At 39.8% G+C, this 15,453-nt stretch overlaps 1 protein-coding gene across 4 annotated transcripts in view; it reads right to left on the reverse strand.

The window, feature by feature from the left end:
• The window catches only part of ADGB (androglobin), a 212,328-nt gene extending 199,456 nt beyond the window's left edge, over positions 1–12,872 (reverse strand). For all 4 annotated transcript variants that reach the window (XM_012452674.2, XM_012452684.3, XM_012452694.3 and 1 more), the window contains exon 1: positions 12,781–12,872. In XM_012452674.2, the coding sequence (XP_012308097.2) occupies positions 12,781–12,854 (74 nt within the window). In that variant the 5' untranslated portion in view covers positions 12,855–12,872. The remainder of the gene's footprint in view (positions 1–12,780) is intronic.
• Positions 12,873–15,453: the final 2,581 nt, after the last annotated feature.

The raw sequence follows: 15,453 nt of genomic DNA on the forward strand, positions 1-15,453 counted from the left end.
TTTCATTCTGTTTTTAAAAGAGGTTTAATAATATTTTATAATTACAAATCTACAAGGCTATATGGTTCTTGTTAGTTTAACAGATTACTTGTTTTTCAATGTTGGTTTGAATGCCCTTTTGGAAGTGAAAAAAAATTTATGACCATAAACATCAAATTGTGTCCCTATCTCAAACTTCCCATTAAGGCTCCAGGTATTTTAGTGTATAAAGTGTAGGCATTAATACTGTCAATACTTAAATTGCATGACTTCTTTTGTTTCTGTTGTCTTATCTATGATATATACAAATAATTTTATTTAGTACTTCCAAGAAGATCAAATTTTTGTCTTCATATCACTACAAATCCTTCCAGGGGCATCTAATTGGTGAATGAATCTCTGTAGCACCTATTAGTTTTCAAATCAATTAGATTTATTAATTAATTTAAATTTGTTTATAATTGCTAATTGTTATTAGTTTATGTTAGATTGCATATCTATGTCCTCCCTCCCAAAATATACATCTTAAAATTCTAATCCTCAATGGAATGGTACTAGGACATGGGGCCTTTGGGAGGTTATTAGGTTATGAGAGTAGGAATCTCATGATGGGATTATTGTCCTTTTATTAAAATTGCTCTTACCCCAGCATACCCTATTCTTCCTTCCTTCCTTTATATTTTCTTCCAGTTCTAAACGTCCATGATTCTATCAGACACTTTTTTTTACCTTCATTGGGTCCATAATAAGTGAGCAGAAAAGTAACAGAACTAACTAGCCTTCTCTCTCTAGCATGTGAGGATAAAAAAGATGGATATTGTGAATTGAGTAGGGAAGCAGTCCCCAGGGACAGGGACCAGTTTCACAGAAGACAATTTTTACACGTATGGAGAGGGGGATGCATTAGATTCCCCTATAGATCACACAACCTAGATCCCCTGCATCCAAATTTATAATAGGGTTCACACTCCTATGAGAATTTAATGCCATTGCTGATCTGACAGAAGGGGGAGCTCAGGCGGTAATGCTCACTCCCCTGCCTCTCACCTCCTGCTGTTCAGCTCAGTTCCTCATAGGCCATGGACAGGTATTGGTGTGCAGCCCCAGGGAGCGGGGACCCCTGAAGTAGAGAACCTTCCCGGGACCTGACCATGCTGGAACCCTGCTTGTTGACTTCTAACCTCCACTCCAGAACTGTGAGAAACATATGTTTGTTGTTTAAGCTACCCAGTCTATGGTATTCTGTTACAGCAGCTCAAACTAAGATACAGATAATGAGAGATATAATCTGTGACAATTGTGATGTTATATTAAAGTCATGTTATCTTAAAAATTGTTATGTTAGGGGTGGATCCAAGAGGGTCGAATGGGAACAGCTCTGGAGTGCAGTTCCCAGTGAGATCAACACAGAGGGTGAGTGATCACCGCATTTCCAAATGAGTTATTACTGCCCACAGACCAGGAGATTTCCAGGCTGAAAAGCACACGAGTTTCCAGGATGGCCAGCGCAGCGGATCTCTGCACAAAACACACAAATCTAGGTGGCCATTTCAACTGGAGCCTGGAACACCTGGGAGACAGAGCCGCCCATTCAACTGGAAAAAAAGGGGGCTGAGACAGGGAGCCAGGTGATCTAGCTCAGCAGGTCCCACCCCTACAAAGACCAGCAATCTGAAATGCTGTGGATTGAGAGTTGCACAGCAAGCGCAGCAAGACACGGGACGGTCCAGCTCTGTTGGGGGAAGGGCGTCTGCCATTGCTGAGGCAGTCCACCACTACCGAGGCAGTCCGCCATTACCGAGGCAGTCCACCATTACCCAGGCAATCCACCATTACTGAGGCAGTCTGCCATTACAGAGGCAGTCTGCAATTACTGAGGCAGACTGCCATTACTGAGGCAGTTCTAACTATACCTCTATAAGCAAAGCTGCAAGGAAGTTCACACAGCAGCTGGGCAGAGCCCACAGCAGCTCAGCAATGCCTCTGCTGGCAGACTGTGACTAGGCTACCTCCTTGCTGGGCAGGGCATCTCTGAAAAAAGACAGCAGCACATCAGGAACTTATAAATAAAGCCCCACATTCCCAGGACAGAGCACCTGGGAAAAAAAGGTGGTTATGAGTTCCACTGCAGCAGACTTAAACGTACCTGCCCAGCAGCTCTGAACAGAACAATGGAGCTCATAGCTCAGCACTTAAGCTCCTATAAGGGACAGACTGTCTCCTCAAGCAGCTCCCTGATCCTTGTATATCCAAAGAGACACCCAATAAAGGAGAGCTCAGGCTGACATCTGGCAGGTATCCTTCTGGGACGAAGATAACAGAAGAAGAAACTGGCAGCAACCCTTACTGTTCTGTAACCAACACAGGTGATCCCCTGGCAAGCAGGGTCTGGAGTGGACCTCCAGCAGTCCTACAGCAGAGGGGCCTGACTGTTAGAAGGAAAACTAAAAAACAGAAAGAAATAACTTCATCATCAATGAAAAGGATGTCCACTCAGAAACCCCATCCAAAAGTCACCAACTACAAAGACCACAGGTAGATAAATCCACAAAGTTGGGAAGACCAGCACAAAAAGGATGAAAACACCCAAAACCAGAATGCCTCTTCTCCTCCAAGGGATCACAATTCCTCACCAGCAAGGGAATAAAGCTGGATGGGGAATGAGTCTGATGATTTGACACAAACAGGCTTCAGAAGGTGGATAATAACAAACTCCTCTGAGCTAAAAGAACATGTTCTAACCCAATACAAAGAAACTAAGAACCTTGAAAAAAGGACTGACGAAATTCTAATGAGAATAAACAGCTTAGAGAATTAGAGAAGAATATAAATGACTTGATGGAGCTGAAAAACACAACACAAGAACTTCACGAAGCATACACAAGTTTCAATAGCCAAATAGACCAAGCAGAAGAAAGGATATCAGAGATTGAAGATAACTCAATGAAATAAAATGAGAAGGCAAGATTAGAGAAAAAAGAGTGAAAAGAAATGAACAAAGCCTCAAAGAAATGTATGATTATGTGAAAAGACCTAATCTACGTTTGATAGGTGTACCTGAATGTGATGGAGAGAACGAGACCAAGCTGGAAAACACTCTTCAGTATATTATCCAGGAGAACTTCCCCAACCTAGCAAGGCAGGCCAATATTCAAGTCCAGGAAATACAGAGAACACCACAAAGATATTCCTCAAGAAGAGCAACACCAAGGCACATAATCATCAGATTCACCAGGGTTGAAATGAAGGAAAAAATGCTAAGGGCAGCCAGAGAGAAAGGTCAGGTTACCCACAAAGGGAAGCCCATCAGACTAACAGTGGATCTCTCAGCAGAAACCCTAAAATCCAGAAGAGAGTAGGGGCCAATATTCAACATCCTTAAAGAAAAGAATTTTCAACCTAGAATTTCATATCCAGCCAAACTAAGCTTCACAAGCAAAGGAGAAATAAAATCCTTTACGAACAAGCAATTGCTGAGAGATTTCATCACCACCAGGCCTGCCTTACAAGAGCTTCTTTAAGAAGCACTAAACATAGAAAGGAACAACCATTACCAGCCACTCCAAAAACGTACCAAATGGTAAAGACCATTGACACAATGAAGAAACTGCATCAACTAATGGGCAAAACAACCAGCTACCATCAAAATGGCAGGATCAAATTCAAACATAACAATATTAACCTTAAATGTAAACGGGGCTAAATGCCCCAATCAAAAGACACAGACTGGCATACTGGATAATAAGTCAAAACCCATCGGTGTGCTGTATCCAGGAAACCCATCTCACATGCAAGGATACACATAGGCTCAAAATAAAGGGATGGAGGAAGATTTACCAAGCAAATGGAGAGCAAAAAAAAGTAGGAGTTGCAATCTTACTCTCTGATAAAATAGACTTTAAACCAACAAAGATCAAAAGAGACAAAGAAGGACATTACATAATGGTAAAAGGATCAATGCAACAAGAAAAGCTAACGATCCTAAATATATGCACACCAAATACAGGAGACCCAGATACATAAAGCAAGTTCTTAATGACCTACAAAAAGACTTAGACTCTCACACAAAAATAGTGGGAGACTTTAACACTCCACTGTCAATATTAGACAGATCAATGAGACAGAAAATTAACAAGGATATCTAGGACCTGAACTCAGACTTGGACCAAGCAGACCTAAGACATCTACAGAAATCTCCACCCCAAATCCACAGAAAATACATTCTTCTCAGCACCACATCACACCTACTCTAAAACTGACCATGTAATTGGAAGTAAATCACTCCTCTGCAAATGCAAAATAATGGAAATCATAACAAAAGTCTTTCAGACCACAGGGCAATCAAATTAGAACTCAGGATTACGAAACTAACTCAGAACCGCACAACTTCATGGAAACTGAACAATTGGCTCTTGAATGTTGATTGGATAAACAATGAAATGAAGGCGGAAATAAAGATGTTCTTCAAAACCAACAAGAACGAAGACACAACGGACCAGAATCTCTGGGACACATTTAAAGCAGTGTCTAAAGAGAAATTTATAGCAATAAATGCCCACATGAGAAGCAAGGAAAGATAAAATCAACTCCCTATCATCAAATTGAAAGAGCTAGAGAAGCAAGATCAAAAAAACTCAAAAGCTAGCAGAAGACAAGAAATAACTAAGATCAGAGCAGAGACACAAAAAACCCTCCAAAAATCAATAAATCCTGGACCTGGAAAGATCAACAAAATAGGCAGACCACTAGCCAAATTAATAAAAAAGAAAAGAGAGAAGAATCAAATAGATGCAATAAAAAACAATAAAGGGGATATCACCACCAATTCCATAGAAATACAAACTACCATCAAAGATTACTACAGACAACCTATGCACATAAACCAGTAAACCTGGAAGAAATGGATAAATTCGGCTGGGCACAGTGGCTCATGCCTGTAATCCCAGCATTTTGGGAGACCGAGGTGAGGTCAAGAGATCGAGACCATCCTGGCCATCATGGTGAAACCCCATCTCTACTAAAAATACAACAATTGGCCGGGTGTGGTGGCATGTGCCTGTAATCCCAGCTACTCGGGAGGCTGAGGCAGGAGAATTTTTTGAACCCGGAAATGCAGAGGTTGCAGTGAGCTGACATCATGCCACTACACTCCAGCCTGGCACCTGGCAACAGAGAGACTCTGTCTCAAAAAGTAAAAAAAATAAATGGATAAATTCCTGGACACTTGTACCTTCCCAAGCTTAAACCAGGAAGAAATCAAAACCCTGAATAGACCAATAACAAGGGCTGAAGTTGAGGCAGCAATTAATAGCCTACCAACCAAAAAAAAGCCAAGGTCCAGATGAGTTCACAGCCGAATTCTACCAGACATACAAAGAGGGGCTCGTACCACTCCTTCTGAAACTATTCCAAATAATCCAAAAAGAAGGAATCTTTCCCAAATCATTTTATGAGACCAACATCATCCTGATACCAAAACCTGGCAGAGACTCAACAAAAAAAAGAAAACTTCAGGCCAATATCCATGATGAACACAGATGCAAAAATCTTCAATACAATACTAGCAAACCAATTGCAACAGCACCTCAAAAAGCTTATCCATCATGATCAAGTAGGCTTCATACCGAGGATGCAAAGCTGGTTCAACATACACAAGTCTATAAATGTAATCCACCACATAAACAGAACCAAAGACAAAAACCACATGATTATCTCAATAGATGCAGAGAAGGCCTTTGACAATATCCAACAGCATTTATGCTAAAAACTCTCAATAAACTAGGTATTGATGGAACGTATCTCAAAATAATAAAAGCTATTTATGACAAACCCACAGCCAATATCATACTGAATGGCCAAAAACTGGAAGCCCTTTGAAATCTAGCACTAGACAAGGATGTCCTCTCTCACCACTCTTATTCAATATAGTATTGGAAGTTCTAGCCAGAGCAATCAGGCAAGAAAAAGAAATAAAGGGCATTCAATTAGAAAAGAAGGAAGTCAAATTGTTTCTATTTGCAGACAACATGATTTTATATTTAGAAGACCCCATCATCTCAGCCCAAAATCTCCTGAAACTGATAAGCAACATCAACAAAGTCTCAGGATACAAAATCAATGTGCAGAAATCATAAGCATTCCTATACCCTAATAACAGACTTCAAGAGAGCCAAATCAAGATCGAGCTGCCATTCACAATTGCTACAAAGAGAATAAAATACCTAGGAATACAACTAACAAAGAATGTAAAGGACCTCTTCAAGGAGAACTACAAACCACTGCTCAAGGAAATAAGGGAGGACACAAACAGATGGGAAAACATTCCATGCTCATGGTTAGGAAGAATCAATATTGTAAAAATGGCATATTGCCCAAAGTAATTTATAGATTCAATGCTATCCCCATCAAGCTACCTATAACCCTCTTCACAGAACTGGAAAAAAACCACCTGAAACTTCATATGGAACCAAAGAGAGCTCACATAGCCAAGACAATTCTAAGCAAAAAGAACAAAGCTGGAGGCATCATGCTACCTGACTTCAAACAATACTACAAGGCTACAGTAATTAAAACAGCATGGTACTGGTACCAAAACAGAGATATAGACCAATGGAACAGAACAGAGGCCTAGGAGGCAACGCCACACATCTACAACCATCTCATCTTTGAGAAACCTGACAAAAAAAAGCAATGGGGAAAGGATTCCCTATTTAATAAATGGTGTTGGGAAAACTGGCTAGCCATGTGCAGAAAGCAGAAACTGGACCCCTTCCTGACACCTTACACTAAAATTAACTCCAGATGGATTAAAGACTTAAACATAAGACCTAACACCATAAAAACCCTAGAAGAAAACCTAGGAAAAACCATTCAGGACATAGGGATAGGCAAGGACTTCATGAATAAAACACCAAAAGCAGGAGAGAGATCCAAGATGGCTGATCACTAGCAGTTTGGGATTGTAGCTCCGAGTGAAAGCGCAGAGAACAAGAGGATGTCACACTTTCAGACGAATTTTTTTTGCTCACGGACCAGGAGATTCCCAGCAGAGGAGCCCTACGGGTCGCCAGCGCGACTCTTGTGGCCGGCACGGTGGTTCTTGGTACAGAGTAAGAGGGACTGGGTCCCCTTTTGGCCGACGTTTGGAGCTCCGGGAAGGCAGAGTCTCCTATTCAGCTGATTGAAGGATGGACTCAAGAAGGGAGACAGATCGGAGATTCCCGGGCAGAAAAGCATCATCAATCTTAACACCACTGTTTTGGCCGGCGCAGTGGATTGCTCAGATTTCAGCGCTGGGAATCAACAAGTTGGATGTCCACTCAGAGACCTAATTAGAAAGTCGGTAATTACGAAGATGACAGATGGATAAATTTATAATGAAGGGAAGAAACCAGCCTAAAAAGGCAGATAATACTCAAAATCAGAATACCTCCCCCTCTACAGGGGATCACAGTTCCTCATCAGCAACAGAACAAGGCCTGATGGAGAACAAGCGTATTCCACTAACAGAAGTAGGCTTCAAAAGGTAGATGATAAGAAACTTCTGTGAATTAAAAGAACTTGTTCTAACCCAATGCAAAGAAACTAAGAACTTTGAAAAAAGGTTTGACAAAATGCTAATAAGAATAGACAATTTAGAGAGGAATATAACTGAATTAATGGAGCAAAAAAACACAATACGAGAACTTCGCGAAGTATGCACAAGTTTTAACAGTCGAATTGATCAAGCAGAAGAAAGGATATCAGAGGTCGAAGACCAACTCAATGAAATAAAATGAGAAGACAAGATTAGAGAAAAAAGAATAAAAAGGAATGAGCAAAGTCTCCAAGAAATATGGGACTATGAGAAAAGACCTAATCTATGTTTGATAGGTGTACCTGAATGTGACAAAGAGAATGAATTCAAGTTGGAAAATACTCTTCAGGATATTATTCAGGAAAACTTTCCCAACCTAGTAAGGCAGGACAATATTCAACTCCAGGTAATACAGAGAATACCACAAAGATATTCCTCAAGAAGACCAACCCCAAGGCACATAATCGTCAGATTCATTAGGGTTGAAATGAAGGAGAAAATACTAAGGGCAGCCAGAGAGAAAGGTCAGGTTACCCAGAAAGGGAAGCCTATCAGACTTAGAGCAGATCTCTCAGCAGAAACCCTACAAGCCAGAAAAGAGTGGGGGCCAATATTCAACATCCTTAAAGAAAAGAACTTTCAACCCAGAATTTCATATCCAGCCAAACTAAGCTTTACAAGCGAAGGAAAAATAAAATCTTCTGCGAACAAGCAAGTACTTAGAGATTTCACCACCACCAGGCCTGCTTTACAAGAGCTTCTGAAAGAAACACTACATATATAAAGGAACAACCAATATCAGCCTTCCCAAAAATATATCAAAAAGTAAAGAGCATCAACATAATGAAGAATTTACATCAACTAATGGGCAAAACAGCCAGCTAGCATCAAATGGCAGTATTAAACTCACATATATTATTATTCAAACTGGATAAAAAGCCAAAACCCATCGGTATGCTGCATTCGCACCCATCTCACATGCAACGATACACAAAGACTCAAAGCAAAGGGATGGAGGAAGATTTGCCAACCAAACGGAGAGCAAAAAAAAAAAAAAAAAAAAAAAAGCAGGAGTTGCAATTCTCGCCTCTGATAAAATAGACTTTAAAGCAACAAAGATCAAAAGAGGCAAAGAAGGACATTACATAATGGTAAAATGATCAATGCAACAAGAAGAGTTAACCATCCTAAATATATATGCATCCAATACAGGAGCACCCAGATACATAAGACAAGTTCTTAATGACTTATAAAGAGACTTAGACTCCCACACAATAATAGTGGGAGACTATAACTTCACATTGTCAATATTAGACAGATCAACGAGACAGAAAATTAACAAGGATATCCAGGACTTGAACTCAGACCCAGAACAAGTAAACTTAATAAATATTTATAGAACTCTCCACTTCAAATACACAAAACATACATTCTTATCAGTACCACATCACACCTATTCCAAAAATGACTACATAATTGGAAGTAAATCACTCTTCAGTAATTGCATAGCATTTCATAGGTTTAAATGAAATATTGGTTGGCTGCTTGTTTGTTATTTTCTTCCCTTATTCCTTCCTGTCTCCATTGTTAAGCGCAATTATTGGCATAAAAGAGGTTTTCAATACCCATTTCTAGACTGCATTATAGCCTGCGCAATAAAGCAATACTCCCATTCTCTCTCCCTCTTTCTCTTCCTTTTTCTCCCTCTCCTTCATTTTTTTTCTTTCTTTCTTCCAAAAAGAAAGAAAGAAAAAAAAACACCCAAATCACAGACAAGAAATGCCAAAATAGACAAATGGAATCTAATTAAACTCCAGAGTTTCTGTACAGCAAAAGAAACAATCATTAGAGTGAACCAGCAACCAACAGAATGGGAAAAAAATGTTTGCAATCTACCCATCTGACAAAGGGCTAATATCAAGAATCTACAAAGAACTAAAGCAGATTTACAAGAAAAAAACAAACAAACCCATTCAAAAGTGGGCGAAGGACATGAACAAACAATTTTCAAAAAAAGACATACATGAGGCCAACAAACTTATGAAAAAATGCTCATCATCACTGGTCATTAGAGAAACGCACATCAAAACCACATTGAGATACCATCTCACGCCAGTTAGAATGGCAATCATTAAAAAATCTGGAGACAACAGATGCTGGAGAGGATGTGGAGAAATAGGAACACTTTCACACTGTTGGTGGTAGTGTAAATTAGTTCAACCATTGTGGAAGACAGTGTGGTGATTCCTCAAGGATCTAGAAATAGAAATTCCATTTGACCCAGCAATCCCATTACTGCATATATATCCAAAGGATTATGAATCATTCTACTATAAAGACACATGCACATGTATGTTCATTGTGGCACTGTTTACAATAGCAAAGACTTGGAACCAACCCAAATCCCCATCGATGATAGACTGGACAAGGAAAGTGTGGCACATATATACACCATGGAATACTATGCAGCCATAAAAAATGATTTCATGTCCTTTGTAGGGACATGGATGAATCTGCAAACCATCATTCTCAGCAAACTGACACAAGAATAGAAAATCAAACACTGCATGTTCTCACTCATAGGTGGGTGTTGAACAAGGAGAACACATGGACACAGAGAGGGGAGCATCACACACTGGGGTCTGTTGGTGGGGACTAGAGGAGGGACAGCGGGGGGTAGGGAGGTTGGGGAGGGATAACATGGGGAGAAATGCCAGATATAGGTGACACAGGTATTGAGGCAGCAAACCACATTGCCATGTATGTACCTATGCAACAATCCTGCATGTTCTTTACATGTATCCCAGAACCTAAAGTGTAATTATATATATACATATATATACACACACACACATATATAAATGTTATGTTAAAAGATAGTAACAGAGCAATCAATTAAATCGTAGTTTTAATTATTTTACTATAACAAAATTCCCTCACTTATAATGGACCCAGTGAAGTAAAAAAAAAAAATCTGATAGAATCATGGAAGTTTAGAACTGGAGGAAAATATAAAGCAGGGAAGGAAGAATAAGGCATCTTGGGATAGAGCAATTTTAATTAAAAGGCCCTCCCTTTAAAGAAGAGAAAACCAAATGTCAGAATAGAAAATGACTTGTCCAATGTCAAAAAACTGATGCCAGAGTGAACCCTGGAAGAATGATTTCATACTGGCTGATACAGAGAACTAGAAAACAGATAAAATAGCAATTGTTTAACCTAATGTAAAAACTTACAGCTTAGTTGCCTGGAATAGTTTTTTCATGGTGATTCAAAATTATATTTACTTATGAATATGAACAGAGATAATTCTACTGTCATCAGTTATAACATCTCAGTTTTTGAACTTTGCTAACAGCAGATCAAATAGGAAAGAGATGGAGAGTTAGACTTAATCAAATTCAGAACTAATGAAAACCAAGGTAGATAACATAACTATGAGCTCATTTAACAAACACATGGTGAATTCTTTTTATGTACTAGTTGCCATACGAGGCACAAGCCAAGTATGCTGTTTATTCCCAGTCTGACACATAATTTTAGGGCAAAAAAGAGATGCCTGAGATGGCATCTCTAGAATAAGATTCTATTACATAGCCATTTTCAAGGCTCTGAAGACTTTTTTTTTTTATTTCCATATCCAGGACCATGTTAGAGTTGGTCACATTTATTGGATGTGTAAACACAAGGTGTGGCAAAATCATATAAAAACTTACTGTAAATCTCCCAGTGTATTTTAAATGACAATCATACTAGGGACTTGCTAGACTTTGATCCCTATGACTCATACTGAGTGACACTTTGTCTGTCTTACATCTGTGGGTTAGTTTAGGTTCTGTGATTAGTTCTTCAGTTAAACTTAGAGGACAGACTTGATTTATAACGAACTCAACATCCTATCATTTAATGCTACAGAAAAATCTAATGATTTGGCGTTTGATAGTCAGTAGTTTCTAACAAATCTTGACTTTTTAAAATAACTCTTTGCCCTTCCTCTTCTATTTTCATAAATATATACATACATTTTAATGGGTATAATTCAGATATTTTCTAGAAAAAAAAACATGTTAGACATTTATTACCCTCTCAAAGAGAAATAGGAAGTCTTAGTAAGGAGAGAGTTTGCATCTTACCAGTGGGCTTTTGTTTCTATTGTGTAATACAACCATCATAGGATCAGGGCATGTAATATGTTTTATGGTGTCTAGTTTGATAAGTTTTTATGGGAGTTAACAGTCTCCTTTCTTTCAGGATGTAAACACATTATAGTCCAAAGTTTTCCTGAAGTTCCTAAAGAGTTGTGAGCCTTCAATGTGCGTTACTTATAACCACACTGACTTAGTTATTTGTGTGTGTGGTGGGGGTGGGTAGGTGGGGTGTATTCAAAATTCTTTTGCAATCTTTTAATATCTCTTAATTAAGAGAGTCATTCATTCATTCAGTAAACACTTTTGAGTGCCTAGTATGTATGACCTGGGAACTACTCTAAGTACTAAGAATTCAACAGTATATAAAATAGAAAAGGAAACATCCCTGCCTTCCCTATAGGGAAGACAAATGAAAAAAAAATGTAGTTTTTAGAAAGTGAAATACATAGCATGTTAAATGAGGAAAAACGAAAAGAAAGTCAATGAAGAAAAATAAAGCAGTGAAGGAAGACAGGAAGCTTTTTGTTTTGTTTTCTTTGGGTAGAGAAGCAGAGGTTGTAATTTTAAATCAGGTGGCCAAAGAAGCTAATGGGAGAAAATGACATTTAGGTAAACATCTGAAGGAGGGGAGAGAGAAAACCATATGGATATTTGAGCAGAAAAGCTTTCCAATAGAGGAAACAGCAAGTGCAAAGGCCCTGCAGTGGGAACAATCCTGAGATGACTCGGAGTCTTTGAGATATGCGTCTTTCTTAGGAAAGGTATGGGCTTTCTAACTGCCTGAGAGGGCTGTGAAGGAGAGGAGGGGTGGGAGAGTCACCCAAACGAACCAGAAGTGCGGTCGAACACCCAAAGCAAGAAAAGGAGAGGTTCTGGGAAAGGAAGTGAGTCAAGACAGGCAAGAGAGAGGGACGAGAACTAGCACCTCCAGGATCTGGTTTCCCAGGGAAGAGAAGCTGCAAGGACGCCACTAAATTTCTGCCCTGGCAGAGTTTGCTAGAGGGAGGCAGCCCCACAACTAGTGGTGATGCCGAGGGGCTGGGCCAGGGGAGTGACGAGCAGGCAGAGGACCCTTACTCTTTCGATTTATCCGATCCGTGCGCCGAGTTGATACGATGCACCTCTTTCTTTTTGGTTTGTTTGGAGGTCATGGCAGAAGCCGACCTACGTAGAGCTGAGCTCTCAGCAAAGAGCCTGCGGGACGCGCTCAGGCTACGTGTCTGCGTTGCCAGGAGACGGCGTGCAGCGTCCCGCGTCCCGGAGAGCGGGGGCGGGTCCTTGGGGGCGGGCTCTGGGGCCTCCTGGCTGCCGCGGGACGCAAGCGCCTGAAACTCAAATCCCACGTCCCGGTGGAGGACCTTGGAGAGGAATCGAGGTTCTGGAGCATGGGTTTAACATTAGGATTACTGGGCAGCCCTGATTAATTGGCGTCCTTCTGCCGGGTCCGTTCTGCCTGGCTTTGCCTTTCGAAACCATAGACATATATCAACTCTCTCTTGAATATTTAGCTGTTGGAATGTGGATATTATCCTAGTCCCACTCCAGGTATTCTCTTGGCTAAACATAACATGTTCCTTCAGTAATTACTAAGGAGACGTTATAGACACGCTGTATTTGTCAATGACTTGAAAACCTGGGGTCCAGAAGTTAACAGAGTAGGTGTAAGGAAGGTAAAAGGATGACACCCTTAGTCGCTGAAGGTTAGATGATGATGCTACCTGTAATAAAACCAAAAGGGTGTCTTGTTGTTCGAATGAAAGAGTGAGTCCAAGTCATGGACTCTAGTGGTCCTTTATCGACTTTCCTAGAAAAGATCCAGGGGCCAGATGACACAGACAGAAATGAGACCTATTAGGGCTCAGGCTTAAGGCTCAGTCATCAGTGGTGGTATTTGTTAGGGATCTTGCCTTGGGCTAGTTCGTCCCTTTGGGCCTCAGTTTACTCATTTATAAATATGAGATGCTAATACCTAACTCAACAGTTCTGTTTTGAGGATAAGAGGTATGTAAAATGTATAGCACACCTTGAAAACGCAGCAAATAGGAGCCACTCTTTCAGAGATGACACATCACCTGCTTTCAAGGAGCAGCAGACAACATGAATGAATAAAGTCGGCCAGCTAAATACAGAGTAGTGGATACTATGCTTAACTAAGAAGTGCTTAGGCTGCAAGAACTTGCAAATTCATCAAAACAAAAGAAAATATTGTGTTGGTTGAATATAACCTCACTTCAGAGAGATCTGACAAATAGCCCTTAGGCTTAGGACCCCTACTGCTGGTTGATGTCTTCCATGAGCTAAGAAATAATTAAGTATCTTTAAATAAAACAAATTCCCTCTACTCATGGGACTGGGCACATGCTCACAGTTCCACCTGTACAGGCAAGAGGCAGCTTCCTGCAAAGAAAATCTTTCAAATTCTCTGACAAATGAGTGCCCAGCCTTCTCCACTCAGCATAGTCTATGGTTTGCCAGACTATCTCAGTCTTATTACTACTGGATTACTATTGTGGGTTACCTAGATGACAGACAGCAGCTTCATTGTATTTCTATTTGCAAAATAAATAAATTCAAAATCAACAGTGTTAACGTTATGACTGCAAGACTGCCCTGCAAACATCTCCTGTGTATGTAAAGACAACACGTCATGAAGGCTCTGCTTTGTTTATACCATAATTCGAACTTCCAGAGAACTCTCTGAAAGAAAGTAGAGGACTAAATGGTTAGAAAAATTAATTACTACCAAATTTTATCAGAGTAATCAAATTTATAGCTATAAGCACATACAAAGACTCTTGGCTAAAAACAGCACAACTTAAAGCGGCCAGCCCCACAGACAGGTGAGTTTCATCTTGAACAAGGGCTATCTCTGCAGCCGTTGTTAATGGCTGCTACAGGCCAAAACAATTAGGGAAGACAAGCCTTAAAAATCAAAAGATCTACATCCCACTTGTATTTTATGGACAAATAACTCCATGCCAAGAGAAGCAAAATGTCTTGCCAAAGGTTGCTGGGTTATTTATTGATAGGATTTGGACTAAACACATCAAAGTCAGGATTGCCAGTTTAAGCCAAATGTATTAGTACCACTCAGAGCTTGCTTTCTAAACATCTATTAAATTGGGGTAAAGTAAGGGGATTGTCATCAGAATGGAATAAGATAGTCGTAAAAAATATGACAAGTATAAGTTACCTATTAATTCCTAGTCCACTGTTCTTTCTCCTTTATTATATTAAGAATGCAGCATGCATAAATGGAATTTCTCTTCTTTCTGGAGCTAAGATTCTGGTCAGGCTATAATTATAAGAGCAAATCTGTTCCTCTGTAAGATAGCTGTAGCTACAAAGCTTAACATGTATTTATTGTGCCAGTGCAAAAAGGACAATTGGTCCTACTGCTGTTTTTATTTTTCTTATAGCTATGGTCTTATAACTGTGGTCAGTGTCACTTTGGAATAATAATAATAATAGCTGTGATTTATTGAGTACCTACTACATGCAAGGTTTAGGGAAGGGTGTTAGCTCCTTTAGAGATAAACTTGAATTTAAATACTGACTCTTGTTGGGTAATTATGGGTAAGTTATTTAACTTCCATTTTCTTTATTTGTGAAAAGGGAAGAATAATACCTCAAATATGCTTGACACATCCCAAGCACTCAGAGAATTATAGCTAATGTTATTATTCCATGAGTAAAGAACTGAAATGCAGAGAGGAAATGGGACCTGCCTGACATGGAGCAGGTGGTAGA

Source organism: Aotus nancymaae, unplaced genomic scaffold (genome assembly GCF_030222135.1).
Source record: "Aotus nancymaae isolate 86718 unplaced genomic scaffold, 86718_ANA_hifiasm-v0.15.2.pri h1tg000040l, whole genome shotgun sequence".
NCBI classification, from domain to species: domain Eukaryota; kingdom Metazoa; phylum Chordata; class Mammalia; order Primates; family Aotidae; genus Aotus; species Aotus nancymaae.